At 40.8% G+C, this 22,813-nt stretch overlaps 1 protein-coding gene across 9 annotated transcripts in view; it reads left to right on the forward strand.

The window, feature by feature from the left end:
• The first annotated feature begins 791 nt into the window (after positions 1 to 791).
• Positions 792 to 22,813, forward strand: part of JHY (junctional cadherin complex regulator) — a 73,430-nt gene continuing 51,408 nt past the window's right edge. For 4 of the 9 annotated variants that reach the window (XM_009007011.5, XM_035264906.3, XM_035264907.3 and 1 more), the window contains exons 1-2: positions 792 to 1,219; positions 4,476 to 4,866. In XM_009007011.5, the coding sequence (XP_009005259.4) occupies positions 4,562 to 4,866 (305 nt within the window). In that variant the 5' untranslated portion in view covers positions 792 to 1,219; positions 4,476 to 4,561. Of the gene's footprint in view, positions 1,220 to 3,215; positions 3,309 to 4,475; positions 4,867 to 22,813 lie in introns of all 9 variants that reach the window. The other 5 variants (XM_035264905.3, XM_035264910.3, XM_035264904.3 and 2 more) reach the window with 4 other exon arrangements.

The raw sequence follows: 22,813 nt of genomic DNA on the forward strand, positions 1-22,813 counted from the left end.
CACGTAGTTGTATTTCATTCATTCTCATTGCTGTGTAGTATGCCAGTATAGGAAATACCATAATCTAATTAACCATTCTATTGTTGACAGATAGTTCCGTTATTTCCAGTTTATATGCACAGGAGCATGCACTCCTTAGGGTAAATACCTAAAGGTAAAATTGCTGGATCCCCAGGTATACATATCCTGGCGAAGGTCAACCCATTTTCCAAAATGGTTGGTTGCATCGGTTCTCACTCCCGCCAGCAGAAGGTGAGGGTTCTTCGCCCTACATCTTCCCCAGCACCTGGACGCTGCCAGACGTTTCAACTTAGACCTTTTCGACTCAACTTACGGTAAGTGCGGTATTATCCATTGCGGTTTTAATTGGTCATCTTCTGATTATTAATGAATTAAAACACCATTTCAATACACAGATATCGGCCATTTAGATTTCTCTGGTGTTTGTGAAATACCTTTCCATCTATCCATTCTTTAATAGGACTCCTTTTCTTCTTGATTTGTAGGAGTTCCTCGCCTATCCTAGCAGTTTTATTTGTGGCAAATAAAACCCCCGGGCGGCCTCTGCCCTCCGGCACTGGGAAGTCCAGGCGGCGAGGCAGCCTCTCAGGGGGCGCCAGGGCTCCTCCGGCTCTGCCCCGATGTCGTTATCACGGCCATTTGCAGCTCCGGGCCAGGACCAGGGGTGCGGTTCGCGACGTGGGGTCCTCGGTGGGGTCCCGCCCCGCCCAAGCGGCCCAGGCGTCTGTGTTGCTCGCGGTCTCCAGGACAGCGCCGGGGCGGGCGGGGGCGTGAGCAGCGGCTGCGGCGACGGCGGCGGCGGCGGCGGCGCGGGAGGACGCGGGGCCGCCGGGATCGCGGCCGCCGAGGAGCTCCGGGCAGGTGACTGGCGGTGGCCTCCCGGATCCGGCGTGGGCGGCGGGCCCAGGGAGGGAAACGCGAAGGGCTGACTGGGGTTGGAGAGGCCAGGAAACAACTGGAGCACGCCGGGGAGGAGCCGGCGCGAGAGCCTTCGGGACGGAGTGGGGAGCGACAAGGGGGCGAGGCTGCGCCAAGGGGCCGGGAGACCGCGATCTCAGGATTCGGCGTCCGGGCTCCCAGAGCAGTCCAGTTCCGGGTCAGTCAAGACCGGTCCCAGGCACCAGGCCCACCGACCTGTCACTTCCGGGACCTCCAAACGCCCCTTGTGGCGGGTCGTGTCCCTCAGGAACAAGCAAAGGTAGAAAACAAACCCAACGCCTCTACTGGGCAGCTTCCGGCCTGTTTCAAACCTGGGTTACTTTTTCTTTACAATTCACCTTGGTGAGCCCAAGCAGGGTTCCTTTTCCCCTCCAGGAGAAAGCTTGTTTGTCCCATGCTAGTGGACTAGACTCGTTACAGGGATCCCTGGGGAGCTGGCCGCTTCTTAGTCCCTAGGTGCCATCTGATCTACCCCTGTCTTGTTTATTTAGGGGACCGGTCGCCTCTCTTGGTCAGAATTTCAGTGGCACAACCCTTTTTTTTCACTGCACGGGTGGAGGGAGCCACATTCATTAAATTTAAATGCCCACTTTCTGACTTATTCAAGCTGTCAGCTGTTCCTTCTTCAACCGCATGTTTTCTTTTTTCTTTTTTTCTGAGACGGAGTTTCGCTCTTGTTACCCAGGCTGGGGTGCAATGGCGCGATCTCGGCTCACCGCAACCTCAGCCTCCTGGGTTCAGGCAATTCTCCTGCCGCAGCCTCCTGAGTAGCTGGGATTACAGGCACGCACCACCACGCCCAGCTAATTTTTTTTTGCATTTTTAGTAGAGACGGGGTTTCACCATGTTGACCAGGATGGTCTCAATCTCTTGACCTCATGATCCACCCCCGCCTCGGCCTCCCGAAGTGCTGGGATTACAGGCTTGAGCCACCGCGCCCAGCCAACTGCATGTTTTCATAAGATCAGGCCTCCACAGAAAACCCTGCTTTTGTGGCATTTGGCTTTGCTTTTGCATACTTTAGTAAACTTCAGGAATCTGCTAATATCAACGAAGTTATCTTCTATGGTTACTGTTTTATTATTTGTTCATTCTAAGAAAGCTTCGTCTATTTCATTTAAGAAGAGAAGTTCAAGGGACTGAATTATTTTCAGAGTAATTCTAAGTTGCACTGTAAGGCTTAAGCTTGCTCTTCAAGATCTCAAATTCGGTGACCTTAGCTCTTCCACTAAAACTAGTGTTTGTGCAAACTCTTTTAGTTAAAACATGTTAGTATTTGATAGATTTGCTGCTTTCTTGGCACGTCCTAAAAAGCAACAATTGAAATAATCAGGCAGAGTGTAATATGTATTTTAAAAATGAGACAAAATAATACAACAAACCAGTCTGTAAAATTAGAGAATAATATTTTAGTTTACCAACAGGGCAGACTTCAAGTTAAATAGAAGACTCACTTCATGTGTATTTACATCTGAACGTCACCAGTTGCCTGTTGTTTGCTAAGGTGCTTTCCTCCAAGGAGTTATGATGTTCCTTGGAAACATTAGCAACAGGTCAACATAATCCTAGGAATAGTCATAAGGTTATGCCATTTAATTAAAGTTAGGATTTGCCAAAAGAACAAGAGCAAGCCATTAAGACAAATCTTACAGTAATTTCTAATGATAAAGATTTCTGTTTCCTGACTCACAGGAAAAAAAAAGGCGGGGGGTGGGTGGGTATGAAGGCAATGAGATAGAAGGTAGGCCAAAATAGAAAAATGCCAGGTAGAGATGAAAGGAAGCACACTCCAAACGCATCGTGTCCTTTCAGTCCTACGTGAACTCAAAGCACCCTTTCAATAGGTCTTTATAATGACCCTTAGAGACAGTGAAGGTTCACTTGACTCATACTCATAAGTGAGTTGGAAGGGACTCCAGCTTACTCCCAGCTGTAATTCCGGCCAATCTCCCACCCACTCAGCTTTCCCCAGGATGGCATCCCCTTCAGGAATGTAGACCTCTAGCCTCTGCTTTGAATTGCTCAGTGGCAGAATTCACAAGGCCACTAAATCTTTTGTTGAACAGTTTTATTTATTTTTTTCTGTTAGGGTCTTGCTCTGTTACCCAGGCTGGAGTGCAGTGGCACAGTCTCAGCTCACTGCAGCCTCTGCCTGCCCAGCTCAAGTGATCCTCCCACTGCAGTCTCCCAAACAGCTGGAACTACAGGCCTATCCTACCATGCCCACTAATTTTTTTTTTTTTTTTTTTTTGTAGAGATGGGATTTTGCCATGTTGCCCAGGCTGGTCTTGAACTCCTGGACTTAAGCGATCTGCCCACCTTGGCCTCCCAAAGTGCTGGTATTACAGGTGTGATTGTTGAACAGTTTTAATCATTATTGTGGGTTTTAAAAAAATACTGGATGTGGTTGATCTCCATTTATGGCCATCTAAATTATATGTTCCTATCTGGCCACAACCTGGGCATCAGAAAGTCTTTTCCAAATGATGTTGCCAGCCAAAATAGGTCTAGGAAAAAAACAGCTTTCCCATTTACAGTCCCAACTATGGAAAACCACATTCTTCTTTCTTCTCCCTTTACTTTTCAAAAGGAAGGCCCTGAACCTGTTTTAATCTATCCGCAAATACTACTGGGCATATTTGTATTGTTGCTCTGGCCTTTGAAATAAGGCCATCAAAGTACTGTCCATAATTAATCATTTGTCGTAGTCCAGGCTTGTCTGTAACAAGTGCTTGGAAGCTAGAAATAGGAATCTGCTTCCAAGCAGCCATTTATTTCATCAATAAAACTGCATTAGATTACTCAGGCTGCTTATGAGCTCTACATCAGTTGTGTTTCTGTAGAGAGAAAAACAATTGTTTTTCTAATAGACCTTTCTTATACACACAAAAGGTACGTACAAAAGCCTGCAGATAACAGAACAAGGTTCTCTTACTGATTTAAATATTTGATTAACATTGACATTATAATGACTTATAAAGAGACTTGGACTCCCGCACAATAATAGTGGGAGACTTTGATACCACATTGTTAATATTCAACAGATCAATGAAATAGAAAATTAACACGGACATGTATGATTAGAACTCAGACCTGGAACAAGTAAACTCAGTGAATATTTATAGAATTCTTCACCCCAAGTCCACAGAACATACATTTTTCTCAGTATCACATTACACCTATTTTGAAAGTGACCACATAATTGGAAATAAATCACTCTTCAGCATTTGCATAGCATTTCACAGACTTAAATGAAATATTGGTTGGCTGTTTGTTAGTTATTTTCTTCCCTTATTCCTTCCTGTCTTCACTGTTAAGCACAATTATCGGCATAAAAGAGATTTTTAATACCTATTTTTAGATTGCATTCCAGCCTGGGCAATAGAGCAAAACTCCTGTTCTCTCTCCCCCTTTTTCTTTCTTTCCTTAAACAAAACAAGACAAAACAAAACAAAAATATTGACATTAATGAGATTTCAGTAGTCGCAGAGTAACATAAATGTAATTTTTTTCAGGTAATGCCTTTACAAACTACAACTTTCGATATCAGCCAGCTGCTCCTATCAAGAGTATCCCCTGTTAATTTTTTACATTTTTCAAGATGAGTAAAAGTAAACTAATTCCCAAGCTCTCTATTCAATCTCCTGTTCATCATACCAACTTAAATATTCACCCACCTTTTAAGAAAGAAGACTTACATCGGATTTCAAAAGACTCCTTGGAATCTGATTCAGAAAGCCCCACTCAAGAGATTATGTCCCAGCCTGAGTTTGATGATAACGATATGGAGCCCGACAGCTTAGACGAGGAAAGCCTGCATGAGGCAGAAGAAGAAGCAAGCGTAAAAGCAGCTCAGATGGCTGGAGAGCAAAACCACCATAGCTGGGACAAGGGCACCAATAACAGGTAAGGAATTGGCTTGTGTAAGATAACAATGGCCTATGAAATGTATTATTAAATAATTACTGGTATCATTTCAAATGAGAGTAAGGGCAAGCTGCCCTAATGAGTGCCTTGCGATGTGTGAGAGACAGTTCTCTAAACAGCCAAGGATAGCTGGGCACCATGTTTTTTCCATCTTCAGATGTTTTTAAATTAAAAAGTGCAATGGGTATTAATAAGGGCATTTGCATTTCCCATACCATTTATTTCCTGTCCATATTCAAGTGTCTCTACACTAGGATCTCATCTGGGAAAAATTCCAGAAGCCTGGTATAGAAAAGGATTTGGAGTCATTTGGTCTAGGCACTGCTGTTGAGCGTATAATTTGGAATCAGTCACTTAACTTTTTTTCACTTTAAAAAAAATTTTATATAGTATTAAATATTTATAATAGAGATAGGGTCTCACTATGTTGGCCAGGTTGGTCTTGAACTCCTAGTCTCAAGCAGTCCTCCCACTTCAGCCTCCCAAAGTGCTAGGATTACAGGCATAAGCCACCATGCCCGACCCACTTAATTCTTTTTTTGGCTCACTTTTTCTCATCTGTCAAATAACCTGACCTGCCTATCTCACAGGATTGCTATTAATGTCAATAAAGTTCAAATAATTGGGGGTAGAATCTTACCTGGATCATTCAGAGCTAGTAGAGGTCTACCTCCCAGGGCTTGTATGTTCATATAAAGATTTGATCTAATAACCGGAATTTATGAGATTTGACTTTGTGCTATGAGCTACCAAAAAATGAAAGGGAATATAAAATGATGTGGTGATATCACTTTGTTACAATTGAGTCACTAATGATATGAGAGAGTACAGAAGAAGGCAAGAGGAAGTTTTAGTGTGATGGTGAAGTGCGTGGCATCTGAAGCAGACCATCTGGGTTCAAATAGTGGCTCTGCCACTTGGCTAGCTGTATAACCTTAGCCAAGTACAATTAATGTTTCCGTGCCTCAGTTTCTTCATCAGTAAAAATGGGATAATAACAATCGTTAACCAGTTATCATGAGGCTAAAATAAATATATATAAAGTGTCTATAATAGTGACTGGCTCCTTATAAATGATATTGTGTTAGATTTTTTTTGGTGGGGGGGGTGACAGAATCTTGCTCTGTCACCAGGCTGGAGTGCAATGGCTCGATCTTGGCTCACTGCAACCTCCACCTCCCGGGTTCAAGTGATTCTCCTGCCTCAGCCTCCTGAGTAGCTGAGACTACAGGCGAGTGCCACCATGCCCAGCTAATTTTTGCATTTTTAGTAGAGATGGGGTTTCACCATGTTTGCCAGGATGGTCTCAATCTCTTGACCTTGTGATCCATCTACCTTGGCCTCCCAAAGTGCTGGAATTACAGGAGTAAGCCACTGTGCCTGGCTGATTTTTTCTTTTAATTCGGGCTGAAATATATTAAAAGTTTATTGAAAGGCCTAGAACTTAGGCAGAGTCTTGAAAACAAGCTAAGATCTGGATAATAGAACAGAATGGGAGTGACATGTTTGTGGCACATTAGGGAGCCCAGCTGGATTGCAGAGGATTTGTTTTGAGTGTAGGGAAAGTAGACTGAGTATGGATCTGATTATAGGGGCCTTAAAAATGTGCTTATAGTATTGGAAGATGAATTTTCGGGTCATGAAGTGTAACCATCCTACCACAGATGAGGATATTGAGTCTTACAGAACTCAAATGACTTGTCCTGTAGATACAGTCACTTCCAGGGATCCTGTGGGAGACAGAAGTAGAGCCCAGTCCTGAGTCTTTTCTTTCTTTCTTATCTTTCTTTTTCTTCCATCCTTTCGTCTTCCCCTCCCTTTTTTCACTGGGGATATCTAGTTGAATCAGTCTCATAAGTGTTTTTTGGTGATATGTCACAGTAAAAGTGATAAGAGCTGTCACCAAGGTGCTGGAGGCAGAAGAGGCATGTGGGACAACTTCAGAGAGACAGACCCCCTTGATTGGACTGAGTTGGGAAAGCCAGGCAGAGAGAATACAGGTTCTTGGGGAGGGCGGTGAGATGCAGCAGTGTTTAAGGAAGATTATTCTGCAAGTTGGTGCATTTGAATGAGAGAGTAAACACACAATGAGCAAAGAGACCACTGGATGGATATGACAGTAATAACAGTGATATCACTTTTTAAAAGCCTATCTTAGTTTCACTCAATTCTCCATCGCAATCCAGTAGGGAAGATGCTGCTTTTCCTATTTCACAGATAAGGAAAATGAGGCTAGCAGAGATGAAGAAACTTGTCTAAGGTTATAGTGCTTGGAGGATGTCCTTGTCTTGTTACTGATGCTGTTTTTTTTTAAAATCATGTGAAAATTCTAACCTGTAGAAAATTACAGAGAAAAATACAGTATGACCCTTATTACCATATTTGTTTCAGACATATTTTTAAAATTCGTACTTTATTACAGATAAAGTTTCCTTGTACCCCCTTCTCAAACTCATTCCCCTTCTTTCCCCCTCAGAGGTAATCAATACATACTCTTACATGAGTGTGCATCCTTCTCATCAATCTTCCATTCATTTATTTCATAGGTAATCTATAATTAGTAGATAAATATATATCTATTTATGGATGTATGATGCCCTTTTCATTTAGTCAACATTATGTTGTTGGCATTTTACAATTATGCTTTTGAACTAAGACATGGTCTTGGTTGAATATTGATGAATGTTTAGGGTTTTTCCAGTTTTTGTTATTTCAGACAGTGCTCTGTGCACGTCCTTGTATGCTTCCTTGGGTATGCAGGCAGGAGTTTCCTTAGGGTATAAGTTCCCAGGAGTGGAATTGCTGGTTCATGGGAGAATGGACAACTTCAACTTAACCCATAAGTACCTACAAGTTACCAGTCCTCAGAATTACTCAGTCTTTTAAACCTTTGCCATTCTGATGGGTTATAAAATCCTGTCTTATTATAGATTTAAATTACTTTTCTCTGATTACTTGTGAGCCTGAGAATCTTTTTACATGTTTTTAACCAAATGAGATAAATTTAGACATCCTCTTTGGCAACTGGTTATTTTCATTTAACAGAATACCCATGTGAATCTTGAGTATCTTTCTATAGAGTTGCCCTTCTGTATCATGGCTTTCGCATCTGTGGATTCAGTCAAGCACAGATCAAAAATATTTGGGGAATAAATGGATGGTTGAATCTGTACTAAACATGTATAGAGACTATTTTTCCTGTCTTTATTCCCTAATAATGTAGTATAACAACTATTTACAGGTTGGGCGAGGTGGCTCACGCCTGTAATCCCAGCACTTCGGGAGACTGAGGCGGGTGGATCATGAGGTCAGGAGTTCAAGACCAGCCTGGCCAAGATCGTGAAACCTCGTCTCTACTAAAAATACAGAAATTAGCCCGGCGAGGTGGCAGGTAATCCCAGCTACTTGGGAGGCTGACGCAGTAGAATCGCTTGATGGAGGTGGAGGTTGCAGTGAGCTGGAGATCGTACCACTGCACTCTAGGCTGGGCGACAGAGCAAGACTCCATCTAAAAAAACAAAAACAAAAACCCCAGCTATTTGCATAGCATTTACATTGTATTAGGTATTATAAATAATCTAGAGATCATTTAAAATATATAGGAGGACATGCATAGGCTATATGCAAATATTACCCCAATTTATAAAAGGGACTTGCCCATTCCTGGATTTTGGTATCAGCAGGGAGTCCTGGAACCACTCCCTCACAGGTAACTAAGCGATGATTATATTTATATTTTCATAGTACGTATTGTATATGGTACATAGTATTCTAGTATCTGCAGGTACCATGATAAATTTATGCAGTCACCCAAGGGTGGACTTTGGGATGTTCCCAGTTTGTTTGTTTGGAGACAGAGTCTTGCTCTGTCGTCTGGGCTAGAGTGAAGTGGCACTATCTTGGCTCATTGTAACCTCCGCCTCCCGGGTTAAAATGATTCTCATGCCTCAGCCTCCCGAGTAGCTGGGATTACAGGTATGTGCCACAACCCTCGGCTAATTTTTTCTTCTTTTAGTAGAGATGGGGGTCTTAACACGTTGCCCAGGCTGGTCTTGAACTCCTGAGCTCAGGCATTCTGTGCACCTTGGCCTCCTAAAGTGCTAGGATTACAGGCTCCCAGTTTTTTTTTTTCTTTTTTAGCAAAACTTTGACTGAAATTTTATATATATAAATAAAAGAATGGACAGGTTTTGATGATAGATTAGATATGGGGATTGAAGGAACAAGAGAAGCCAAAGATGAAGGGTCCCTTTAACAATAGCTGGCATTTATAGAATGCTTTTCATGAGCCAGTTTCTGTGCTAAACATTTTATGTGTATTATCTCATTTAATCTTTACTGCAGCCTGGTAGATACTGTAATGATCCCATTTTGAAGTTTGCAAAGGAAACTTTAGAAGTTTATATTATGCCCGTTTATTGAATCTAATGAGTGGTAGAGCAGAAAACTCAGGCAGTCTGACTCCATGGCTCCAAACCCTGTTTTTATCCTGGCTCCTAACAGATTTATAATCTCCTAGGTAATAAATGGAAGTAGTTTTAGTTATAGAAATGGGGCCACTGAAAAGGAAAAAATCTTTTGCAATAGATAGTTGTTTTTGTCTATACTTTTAAGATGAAGAAACCAAGGTAAGAATCCATTAAGTGACCTCATTTCCTGTCGTCAAGTTGTTTTCTCCTTTTGTCCAGTGCTCAGGGACCTGCCTTTAACCATTGTTCTTACCAAAGACAGTTTAAATACCATCTAATATATTTCAAAATAAAGAATAATGCTGACAAAAATCAAAATTATGGTTGGATTCTTGTTTTTCTGATTCAGAGATCCTCAAATAATGCTTTTTTCTTCAGATTGATTTGCCTGGAAATTTTTTTTTTTTTTTTTTTTTGAGACGGAGTTTCGCTCTCGTTACCCAGGCTGGAGTGCAATGGCACAATCGCGACTCACCGCAACCTCCACCTCCTAGGTTCAGGCAATTCTCCTGCCTCAGGCTCCTGAGTAGCTGGGATTACAGGCACGCGCCACCATGCCCAGCTAATTTTTTTTGTATTTTTAGTAGAGACGGGGTTTCACCATGTTGACCAGGATGGTCTCGATCTCTTGACCTCGTGATCCACCCACCTTGGCCTCCCAAAGTGCTGGGATTACAGGCTTGAGCCATTGCACCCGGCCTGCCTGGAAAATTTTTAACGATGAACTATAAACCCTAGGGTCAGAATAGGTTATAGCCCTAGACATTGGCCATATAGTGCTTCATATACTGAACATTAGGATGACCAGTTCTCAAGTAAAAAGGAAGCATTTAGACAAATAATGCCTCAAAAATATTATTCAGGTGAGTGTTTCATTATTGGTCCCTTTCCCTGCCTCATGTTAGTCTTGGAAGCCTCTCCTAGGAATACTCTTGCTTGGATCTGAGTAGTTTATGAGCCATGAAATAGACAAGTAAATTGATCTCAGACTCTCAATATGAAATTCAAGTAGGCTTTTATTTCTGTAAAGTTGATGGCATTCTGGGAATTGTAGTTCAAAAAAAAATACTCAAAGCTTGCCTTAAAACCAAGGAAAATTTCTTTCTTCTTGCTTTTATGATCAATAATTTAAAAAGCTGCCTGACAAATCACTTGAGTCCTACACTTGTGTTTTTGATGTTATTAGAACCTCCTCAAAGCAATTATTTCCTTGTATCTGACCAAAGTCAAGCCATAGTTCAATGTATATGGATGAGAGAAAACCTTTTACTTAATGGAATTTGGAGCAGCATTGACTATAGTAAGCAAATGAAGAATAGAGAGGGGATCTTCACGTGATAATCCTTAAACCCCACTCCAGAACTGGCCTTATGACACTTGGCAGTCATGAAGAAAGAGATCTGTGTAATTCCTAGAGCATTAGAAACAACCTCTTTAGTCCTGGGGACTTCTGAAACCTTGTATATTTAAAAAAAAAAAAAATCAGAGAGCAACCATACACTACTTTATATGTGTGCTTAATAAGGTCTTGTTAACAGGAATATTCACTTTATTAGCTACCATTTGTAAAACTTTTTGCTTTATATATACAGTCTCATTTATCCTTACAAGAGCCCCTTGGATAGGCATTATTAACCCCATTTTGCAGATGAGGATCTGAGAGCTGTATAGGTATATGTAGTTACCAGATAGTAGAGCCAGAAATTATTGACCTCTCTCCAAATGCCAAAGCCTGAGCCACTAATTACAAATATCTAGCTAGGTAATCAAGGATTGAGCTGATAAAGGATTCTCTTTCACTATCTAGTAAAAATTAAAACTATGACAATTTCAATATAGATTAAACTGAATCCAGAGTAAATATGCATGTAAAATGATAAAGTTTAGGAAAGTAATAAACATTTGTAGAGGATACTGTGTCCTCAGAGTAGATAGGCATGAATTATGTTTTCCTTTGGGCTGGGAGGTCATAGTAGCCATTATTCTTCAGCACTTGTCCCAGGAAACAAATGTTTTTATGCAGTGAGCTCTCCAGTGCTTTCCTCTCTGATCACCTCAAACCATAGCCTCCACAAAAGGGCACATATTCTGTCTAAGAACCCACCTTGCATTAGAAATTAATAGGAGAGAGATAGGCACATGAGGAATTACTAAACTGAGTATTTGGAATTGTCTGCAAGTAAAAAAAAAGGGACTCATAATAATCTGCATTTTGGTCTGGTGCAGTGGCTCACGCCTGTAATCCGCCTGTAATCCCAGCATTTTGGGAAGCCAAGGTGGGTGGATACCTGAGGTTAGGAGTTTGAAACCAGCCTGACCAATATGGTGAACCCCCATGTCTAAATACTAAAAATACAAAAATTAGCCAGGTGTGGTGGCATGCGCCTGTAGTCCCTGCTACTCAGGAGGCTGAGGCAGGAGAATTGCTTGAACCCAGGAGGCAGAGATTTCAGTGAGCCGAGATTGCACCACTGCACTCCAGCCTGGGTGACAGAGCGAGACTCCGTCTCAAACAAACAAAAAAATCTGCATTTTAATTGTTGTATATAATTGTTCCTCTCAGATGCTTTCATGTGTGTTGGTTCTGATAAATAATACAAAAGTCAGGTGAAGTATTGAATGCTGACTTCTAGGGTTTGAAGAGTGGTGCTGGATAACCCAAACAGACCACAGGTAGAGAAAGACTCGGGGAAGACCAAAACTCAGGATTTTCATTTCCCCCAAATTTCCCAGGCTGTTTGTAGAATGCATCGGAAATATTTGAGCTGAGACTAGACTGCTGTCTCTCCGTAGGTGGTGTAGAGAATTTTTTCATACTGGTTAGGAGATTAAAGAAGACATTTGAAGTTAGGTCTAATATGCTAGGGCGATTGATAACATTCTAGAAGCTTTCAGGAGTCAACTTTCATCCCCATTGGTTTCTAACAACATTTATCCATGTTGTGTTCTGTTGTCTTTTGTTAGATTTTCAATTTAAGTCCAGCGTTTTGTCAACCTTTTCCAATACATTACACTACCTGCCATGTTCTAGAGGTTTCCATGCTGTATTCTGGGAGTAGCTACTAGCATTTATTTATTTCTGATCATATGGGAATAGTTATATCAGAGGAGTGACTTTTTATTGCAGATATTAGTCATTTCTGTTTTCTGTTCATTCATTTACTGACAAACTATGCTTTAGTTACACTGCAGCGCACTCCTCAGAGCCGGCATGGTGCCATTGTAACAGATGAGCAGTCATAGAGGGAAGTAAAGGGTGTGCATGGGCATGAATTGTAGCTATTAAAGGCCGAACCCCTGCCAGAAATGCTAAAGCCATAGTGACTCCTGGGCTTGTTGCCTCCAGAGGCAGCCACTAGGTCCTTTCTAGGTTATTTCAAAACTGAGATGCATTATTGCGTTAAAGTAAGTACCTACGTAGTGAGTTCAAAACCTCATAAAGTATGATTTCAATTTAAATCACCAGCAACGCTGTGAGTTTATCAAGAGGATCAAGAAGACTGTAACAAAATTACTAAAGGGATGCTTTACTTCATGACCTTTGCCTCTTTCTTTATTTCTACTCCCTCACAAGTTTGAAAATATATAAAACTTTGATTACTATAACTTTTAAATATATGGAATTAAAAATAAATGATTTTCCCAAAGCTTCCATATATTGCTAGGTTTTGGCTGATAGGCCCAATCCAACTAATTAAGTAATAGATTATTAGAGCTGTTAGGGCTCTTAAAAGTCAGCCCATTCCCTTTATTTATTGTACAGAGGAGGAACCTAAGACCTAGAGTGGTGGAAAGACTTGCTCAAGTTCACATGGCTGGCTAGTGGCAAACCTCGGACTAGAATCCAGTTGTCAAGACCACTCCATTGCCTTCTTATGATATCACAGCTGCCTTGCAATTTTAATGCTGCTAAATCTGGCATTTAAAATATAAGAAACTTGGCCGGGCACGGTGGCTCACACTTGTAATCCCAGCACTTTGGGAGGCTGAGGTAGGCGGATCATTTGAGGTCAGGAGTTCAAGACCAGCCTGGCCAACATGGTGAAACCCCATCTCCACTAAAAATACAAAAATTAGCTGGGCCTGTAATCCCAGCTACTCGGGAGACTGAGGCGCAGGAATCACTTGAATCCGGAAGGCAGAAGTTGCAGTAATCTGAGGTTGTGCCATTGTACTCCAGTCTGGGGACAGAGTGAGACTATGTCTCAAAAATAAAAAAAAAGAAGAAGAAACTCTACCTAAAGAAAGTATAAGTACCTGTACATTTTATAAATCTAGGTCTCTGTCTCTTAGCTATTATTTTGGAGAATGAAAAACAACACTCAAGCCTTCCATGGAAAATGTCTGGCATTAGCATTGTAAGCTCTCATTGAATGAGACGAATTATGTTTCTAAATACTGTGTCATGCAGCATTTCCCTTGTGAAGGGGCAGCCTTGGTTTCACATGACATAATCTTAATAGAAGTGAGGTACTAGAATTTTACATTGCAATTACAACATGTCTTCTTTAGATAATTTATTTTCATTTAACTCACAGATTGTTCTTGAATCAAGACTGGTGCTATTAAGAACCCAGGAGAAATATCTGGTATTTTGCAGTCACAAATCTGTTATCAAAGAGAAAAAAAGGACTTGGGTTGGAATTATCCAAATAATGTATTTTTATAAATCAAATTCACCAAATAACAATCTAGCTCCTTTAGTGTGATTCTGTAGGCAGTCTTTGACCTTCATTTCATTAAACCATCTTTTTTTCTATTAAAATGCTTAAATTTTTAGCAAAATAAATGCCTGCATTAAATAAAATTTTTGAATTGCTAATCACCTCCACAAAGCATTTCAGTATATTTGTGGAAACATTTTATTTCATATTTACAAAAGTGAATTTTTAATCTTTCAGATTTATTTCATTTTATTTACTTAAAAGCTCTTGATAAGAAGATTAAGGTGAGCATAGAATTCAGAAGTCCTTGGAAACAGTGATCAGTTTTATAGTTCCTTAAAGAAGCATTAAAAACTTTACACTTAAACAAAAATTGAATTTCCTGTTCATATGCATAAAAGATTTAATGGCATATAAATTGGGAATAATTATTCTGTTTAAAAGGATTAAATTAAACCTAAATCAATAATAACATGTGCAGTTTCAATTTAACTGCCTACTTAAAATGAAGTGACAAATAAGTAACAGCTAAATGATTAATAGCAATGCTTTTATTCACCTCCTCAACAGGCAAAATGGCCAGTTACTGAATATTTTATTGTGAGTGCAAAGGATGTTAATTGTACTAGAAACATGCTCTAATTTTAGTAATTTTTTGATTGAATACAATATTAAATATGAGGCTCTTCATTAAATGGAGATTTTATTTTATTTTGTTTGAAGTTATCACAGTAAGTACTCAAATATGGTCCATTAAAGCCAGCAAATATCATGGCATATGCATGTGAAACCGTCCCCCCTCCCTTTCTCTCTGCTTTCGTTTCTAACCTAGGCATCTGAAGAGGAGACCCTGCATCTGTTGTCTGAACGGTAACAAAAGAGTTGTGTACTCATTTTCTGTGTAACCTTTCTATCAAATGGGGAGGAAAAGAGGTGCATGTTTTGTGTGCAGATGATTACTGATGAAAAGGCACTTCACACTCATTTTGTCCCAGTGTGTTGACCTGGACCGTGAAACACAATGGGGCTTCCAAGCACACAAGCTCAGTAAAATGGGGTCCTTCAGTATCATGTTCTATTTTGACCATTAGATTTGTTTTTGTGAAGTATTACAGCTTTCCAGGCTCGTGATTTTGCAAAGCATAACCTCCTATTTGTCTCAACATATGGTTACCATCCAGAAAGGGGAGAAAGAGGATGTTTTAAGATAGTCTTTTCAGGTGTAAATGGTGCGACATAATTAAAACTCTTACAAGAGCCACATCTTCAGGCTCTACCCTTATATATAAACATTCTTAGAGTTTCTCTGATTCAAAAACATTTTTCTCAGCCAGAGCAACTCATTTCCTCTGGTATGTTTCTAAACCTTTTTTATTTTCTAGGTTTCACTTAAAACATCAGTCCTTTCTGTGGTGGGTGATATTGCTTCTATAGCCTTTTTTGTTTTTGTTTTTGAGACGGGGTCTTGCTCTGTGGCACATCTCGGCTCACTGCAATCTCTAACTCCTGGATGCAAGTGATTCTACTGCCTCAGCCTCCCAAGTAGCTGGGATTACAGGCACATGCCACCATGCCCAGAGAATTTTTGTATTTTTAGTAGAGATGGGGTTTCACCATGTTGGCCAGGCTGGTCTTGATCTCCTGACCTCGTGATCTGCCTGCCTCAGCCTCCCAAAGTATTGGGATTATAGGTGCTAGCCATTGCGCGGGGCCTACAGCCATTTAAGAATGGAAATTTGCTGAGGCTAGAAATTACAGATCTTTCAGAAGGTCTAAAATAATTTAATTATCCCAGTTTTACCTTATTTGTCATCTTTAGCAATTGTTAAAATGTTTCATCTTGTGAAAGTACTGACCTTTCTTATTGCCATTTCCACATTGCGGTTTGGCCATCCTCCACTGTGCCTAAGTCATGATTAAAAACTGGATTTTAAAAGATGGATGTTAATTCTTTCAGGCTACTAGGGTACCACTTAGTGTATCACAAGACAACTTTGTGCCCTGGAAATAAGCCCTGGGGAGAGAAGAATCCCTTGAGATCCATCACCAGAAGTATAATATACATAACAACAGTGTTATGTCATGGGGACTGAGTGTGACGCACAGCAAGCAAGGCTAGTGCTGGAGCTTTCTGATACACGCTTCCACAGCTGGTCCTCATGGAACCCTTACTCTGTGCCAGGGACATAGTTCTATGCATTTAGATATATTAATTCTTATAATCCTCTCCATAACACTATGAGGTAGGTACTATTATTCTTTTTTGGTTATTTCATTTTTATCAAGACAGAGTCTCACTGTGTTGCCCAAGCTGGAGTGCAGTGGCATAGTCATGGCTCACTGCAGGTTTGACCTCCGGGGCTAAGCCATCCTCCTGCCTCAGCCTGCCAAGTAGCTGGGACTACGGGCCCATGCCATGTTACCAGGCTGTTGGACTTCTCAAAATTCTGGGACTATAGCCATGAGCCACCACACCTGGCCAGTACTATTATTATCCTCGTTTTATTGATGAGGAAACTGAGCCACAGAAGTTAATAACGTGCCCACATTCACATACTCTGGTGGCACCAGGAATTGAATGCAGGTAGTTTAGGACCCTTGTTCTTAAATGCTCTTCTGTATCATTTCTGAGAACCACAATAATCCATATTATCATACAGAGAAACAAAGTACCACAATATTATGTATGGCGGAAGGAGGGCTATAGTCATGACTGTAGAAACTATGCCCTTATCAGCTGATGCTGGTTAAATACCATGACCAGTATGAGTGCACCAGTTTACTTAGCATAACTGCAGAGATGAAAACCAGGAAATCTATTTCCTTAAACTGAAGACTACATAATTTTTAAAAATAGTGGGCATTACTCAGTTATTGATTCTTTCATGAGTCTCTCACAGAATCATAGAACAATGGAGTTGGAATGGACTTGGAGATGTCATCTAACAATTGAATGTGGAAATAAGAGGCCGACGTATTTTTGTGATAAGTCACATCTTCCTGTTTTAAATACCCAGAACATCCTGTATTTCTTTACACCTGTAGTTCATTAGTTGATTACTGACTTACAGTGTATAAAGCCCATCCTTCTCACTGAAGAGTAAGACCCAGCAGCCTGCCTCTGTTTTACTTGCTGCTGTATTTTCTGCGCCTAAGATTCTGCCTCTACGTAGGAGGTGCTCCATGCATATCTATTGGCTGGCCAGCTGACCCATCCATTCATTGATTCACATGAGGCAGATACTGCAACGCACTTGCTTCACTGTCACCTATGAGAATAGTTGCAGGATACAATGCAACATGATGTGCAGGAGCCCAATCCAGAGCAGACTGCCAGGCTCTTTGACCTTGAGAGATGCACATAGCCCTCTAAGCCCCAGTCTCACCATCTGTTTAATGGGGGTAATTATAGTACTTCCCTCAACATTGTACCGAGGAAAAAAACCTGAAGACTCACGACAAACATTCCCTAGATCATCAAACAGTATCATGTGCTCTTTCCACATCCCACTCCTGAGCGAGTGGCAGAACAGTGATCCCCAGTGTTGTCACCTGTGAAATGTGGCCAGCCCTGCTCTAAACAGTACAAAGTAGAGGACTACCTTCTAAGCTTTCCAAAAAGAACTTCATAGCCTCTGTAGATAGTCCCTTTCAGAAACTTCTCAGTTTGGCTGTCCAAATGTATGTACATCTTACTAAAATCTTTGGTTTCTAATTAACTCTCCAGTTAGTTTTGTTAAGCCCAAGCTGCTTCAGGAGTTTGCAGCATCCCTCGAGATCTGACCTTTATTTACCCTGGAGCTGTGCTCCTCGGCCTGCCCTCCTCACCCTCCATTTTGTCCACACAGAATGTGTTCTATGAAAACACCACGTTGTCTCTGCCTCCACTCCTTTTTACACGCTATTCCCTGCCCTTCTCAGCCTTAGCTCTGAGCTACACCAGCACTTCCTCCAGGAGGCTTTCCCTGACCTCTCAAGACAGGACTGGATGTCCCTCTGTGTCCTGATGGCCTGGTGCTCTTCATCAGAGCACACATCACTCCAAAGTGTTAATTGCTGTTTCCTGATCTGTATCCCCCACTAGGCTGTGTGTCCACCACTTCACCGTTTACCACTATTCCTATAGCTTAGTAAAGGCTCAATAAATAAATACCTGCTGAATATGAGTGAGCAAATGAATGAAGAAAGTTAAACTAGGTTTTTTTTTCTTTCAGCACAGCATAAATATGGGAAAACAGCACCTTTCTTTAAAAAAAAAAATCTGTATTTACTTAAAGATAATGATTGTGCTTTCTTCCCCACCTAAACAACCACAGTTGAAACTTATGTTTAATTCAGTACAAGATAAGCCCTAAAAGTCATTCTCTAATTTGGTCTAATGCAAGAAGCCTCTGCATGTTTGGATTCTAATTTATTACTATTGATTTTTTAAAATAAACATTTATGCTGTATTTGTGTTGACTATTTTTAGAGAGGGAGTAATTTATTCAAAAACTATTTATTGACTCTTCTGTCCATAGCACAGTGCAGCGTACAAGGGTAGGAGTCAGGGAGGGAGAGATCACCTGCAGTCCCCGCTGCCTGAGAATTTGTCTAGTGAGGAGACAAGATTACCACAGTGAAAAATTAAGTACGCACAAATATAGAGCACTTTAAGACACATTCTCTCATGGTGATCCTCATGCTGCCCTGAGAAATAAAACAAATAGGATTTAGCCCGACTTACAGATGAGAAAAACTGAATCAGAGATGACTGATTTGCCAACTGATGCAGAATAGGTAGCAACAGATGGAGAACCTGAGCCCAGGTCTGTGGACTCCCAGACACTGCTAGACCACTCATGTCCCATATCCATGCCCCATGATGCTCAAGGGTCAAGTGAAAGGCAGGGACAGGAAACGCTGTGAGTTCTTAGGATGGCACATCACTTGGGAGAAACCTCCCCCATCAAAGCCCCAGAGGCAGGGGACCCTGCAATGCAGGGAGGAGTGAGGCGAATGAACATTTGGGTGTCCCATTTTCTAACAGATGTGGACCATTTCCATTTTGCTAAAGGAGAAGAGCATCTCTCTTCTCTTGTTGGAAAAGGAGGAACCACTTATTTCAAGAAGTTCTTCATTATAACATGTGAACTAAAAACTCAAAATGACAATTCAGCAAGGCATGACGGTTTTGGCTTTTTGCTCCAGTTTTTGGCTTTATATCAAATCAAAGAAATCTGGGTCCATGTTAAGTAAATTAACATTAGGGGACCATTAGTTTGTTTACCCAGCATAAAATTATGCTGTCTGTAAATGGGAATATCAAATAGCATAAAAAGCCTAGGTGATTTACATTTTCTTTTTGATTAGAGGATTACATATACTGTACTCAAGGAAGGAAAATCTCTCTCATTTAGCTTTTGAAGATCAAAGAGAGGCTATTAAATATGCCATATTACCAGCTTTTTTTTTTTTTTTTTTTGGTTAAGACTGGGGATGCTTTACAAATTAAGATTGTCATGGAGAAAAGGGAGACTTTATTTTGGGTCACATGAACTGAGTATAGACTAGTTCGCTTTTCTCAGGCAGGACCATATGCTTAACCTTTTATTCAAATAGGCCTCTCCTGCAGTGTCAAGTGCATTCTGACCTATGGACCGAGCTTCATGTGCAGAGCTGACAGACAAGAGGCTATGAACCTTTCAGTGAGCCATGTGTGATCTGGTCTGATCTGAAGCCTCGGGGATCTTTCTGTAGTACATTAGATACATTCTACAAAGACAAAATGAAGTAAAAAGCAAAATCACTGAAAAGAAGAATGAATCTATATAGGTATTCAGTCGAGATAAAACCTTTCTTTCCCCCAAAAAGGAGCAGTCCAAAGCAAACATTGTTTAGGCAACAATTCACAGTTCTCTTTCTAAACAGTCAGATGTCTATACACTCATGCATTGCCTGACAACAGGGGTATGGTCTGAGAAATTCGTCATTAGGTGATATCGTCATTGTGGGAACATCATAGAGTGCACTTATACAATCCTAGGTAGCAGAGCCTACTACACACCAGGCTGCATGGTATAGCCTATTGCTCCTAGGCTACAAATTTGTACAGTGTGTTACTACACTAAACACTGTAGGGAATTGTAATACCATGGTAAGTATTTGTGCATGTAAACATATAAAAGGTACTGTAAAAATACAGCATAAAAGTTATTTAAATGGCACACTTATATAGGCACTTACCATGAATGGAGGTTTAGGACTGTACGTTTCTCTGGGTGAGGCAGTGAGTGAGCGGGGAGTGAATTTCAAGGCCAAGGACATTACTGTATGCTATTGTGGACTTTATAAACACTGTACAATTAGACACTTCTAAATTTATTTTTTATTGTTGTTTTGTTTTTTTGAGACTGAGTTTAGCTCTGTCGCCCAGGCTGGAGGGCAATGGCATGATCTTGACTCACTGCAACCTCCGCCTCCTGGGTTCAAGCAATTCTTATGCCTCAGCCTCCCAAGTAGCTGTGATTACAGGCACCTGCCACTATGCCCAGCTAATTTTTGTATTTTTAGTCGTGACGGGGTTTCACCATGTTGGCCAGACTGGTCTTGAACTCCTGACCTCAGATGATCCACCCACCTTGGCCTCCCAAAATGCTGAGATTACAGGTGTGAGCCACCGTGCCCAGCCTCTAAATTTATTTTTTAAAATATTTCTTCATTAATAAATTGACCTTAGCTACTTTAACGTTTTTACTTAATGAACTTTTAATTTTTTTAACTTTTTAACTCTAGTAATAACGCAGCTTAAAACACAAATACATTGTACAGCTGTATAAAAATTCCTTATATCCTTATTCTGTAAGCTTTTTTCTATTAATTTTTTTAAACTTTTTTGTTTAAAACACACACACATTAGTCTAGGCCTAAACAGGGTTAGGATCATCAATATCACTGTCTTCCATGTCCATTCTCTGTCTCATTGGAAGGTCTTCAGGGCAAGTAACACATATGGAGCTGTCATCTCCTAGGATAACATTGCCTTCTTCTGGAATCCCTCCTGAAGGACCTGCCTGAGGCTGTTTCACAATTAATGTTTTAAAAAATAAGTTGGAGTGCACTCTAAAATAATGATAAACAATTTAGTATAGTGGTTGGGTATGGTGGCTCACACCTGTAATCCCAAAACTTTGGGAAGCTGAGGTGAGTGGATCACAGGAGGCCAGGAGGTCAAGACCATCCTGGCCAACATGGCAAAACCTTGTCTGTACTAAAAATTAAAAAATTAAAAAAAAAAATAGCCAGGCATGTTAATACACACTGAGGCATGAGAATCTCTTGAACCCGGGAGGCAGAGGTTGCAGTGAGCCAAGATCACACCACTGCACTCCAGCCTGAGTGAAAGAGCAAAACCTTGTCTCAAAAAAAAAAAAAAGTATAGCATAGTATATTAGTCTGTTCTTGCATTGCTACAAAGGAATACCTGAGACTGGATAATTTATTTTTAAACAAAGAAGTTTAACTGGCTCACAGTACTGCAGGCTCTATAGGAAGCATGATTCCCTGCTTGGCTTCTAGGGAAACCTCAGGAAACTTACAATCATGGTAAAAGGCAAAGAGGGAGCAGGGCTTTTACGGTAGGAGCAGGCCCAAGAGAGAGGGTGGCGAGCTGCTACACATTCTTAAACAACCAGATCTCACAATAACTCACTCACTACTCAGTACCAAGGCGGGATGGTGCTAAGCCATTCATGAGAACTCTGTCCCCATGATCCAGTCACCCCCCCCCCCACCGCCAGGCCCTACCTCCAACATTGGGGATTATAGTTTGACATGAGATTTGGGTGGGGACACAGGTCCAAACCATATCATATAGTAAATACAAAGGCCAGTAACATAGTTGTTGATGATCATTATTAAGGATTATGTGCTGTACATACTTGTATGTGCTATACTTTTATAGGACTGGCAGTGCAGTAGGTTTGTTTATACCAGCAGCACCCCAAACATGTGAGCAACACGTTTACTGTGATATTCAAAGGGCTACAGTGTCACTAGGTGATAGGAACTTTCCAACTCCTTTATAGTCTCGTAGGACCTCAGGCATACATGTGGCTTGTCCTTGACCAAAACATTGTTTTTCAGTGTATGAAATGTACTACCAGCCAAAGTGTGACACATGGTTTTATCTTCACCAGCTGAAATACTGAGTCATTGTTGGTGTACATAAGTAACTGCATTCACTGAACCACAGTGATTATTGGTTTAGCATTATAGACATTTGTTTTTCGGTTGTTTTCCGACACTTAGAAATTATCCCCTATTTTTATTCCATATTTCAATGAACTTGGATAATTAAGGCCTTTTGCCCTTATGTGTAGTGTGTGGGTCTAATTTGGGCCTGGGATCTGTCTTTATGTTTATTAATTATTTGTTTATCTTAAGAGACAGGGTCTCACTCTGTCTTCCCAGGCTGCAGTACAGTGTCGTGATTATAACTCACTGTAGCCTCTAACTCCTTAGCTCAAGCAATCCTCCTGCCTCAGCCCCCTGAGTAACTTTGACTACAGGTATGACACCATACCCAGCTAATTTTAAAAAAAAAATTGTTGTAAAGATGGGATCTCAATGTGTTGCCCAGGCTGGTTTTGAACTCCTTGCTTCAAGCAATCCTCCTGCCTCAGCTTCCCAAAGTGTTGGGATTACAGGCATGAGCCACTGCACCCTGCTGGGATTTGTGTTTAACATACAGATAATAAAAGGAAAATTATAGAAAAAAAGACTGAGATTGATTTCAAATAAAATGATTGACTA

The sequence above is a fragment of the Callithrix jacchus genome, chromosome 10 (assembly GCF_049354715.1).
Source record: "Callithrix jacchus isolate 240 chromosome 10, calJac240_pri, whole genome shotgun sequence".
Classification (NCBI taxonomy): Eukaryota; Metazoa; Chordata; class Mammalia; order Primates; family Cebidae; genus Callithrix; species Callithrix jacchus.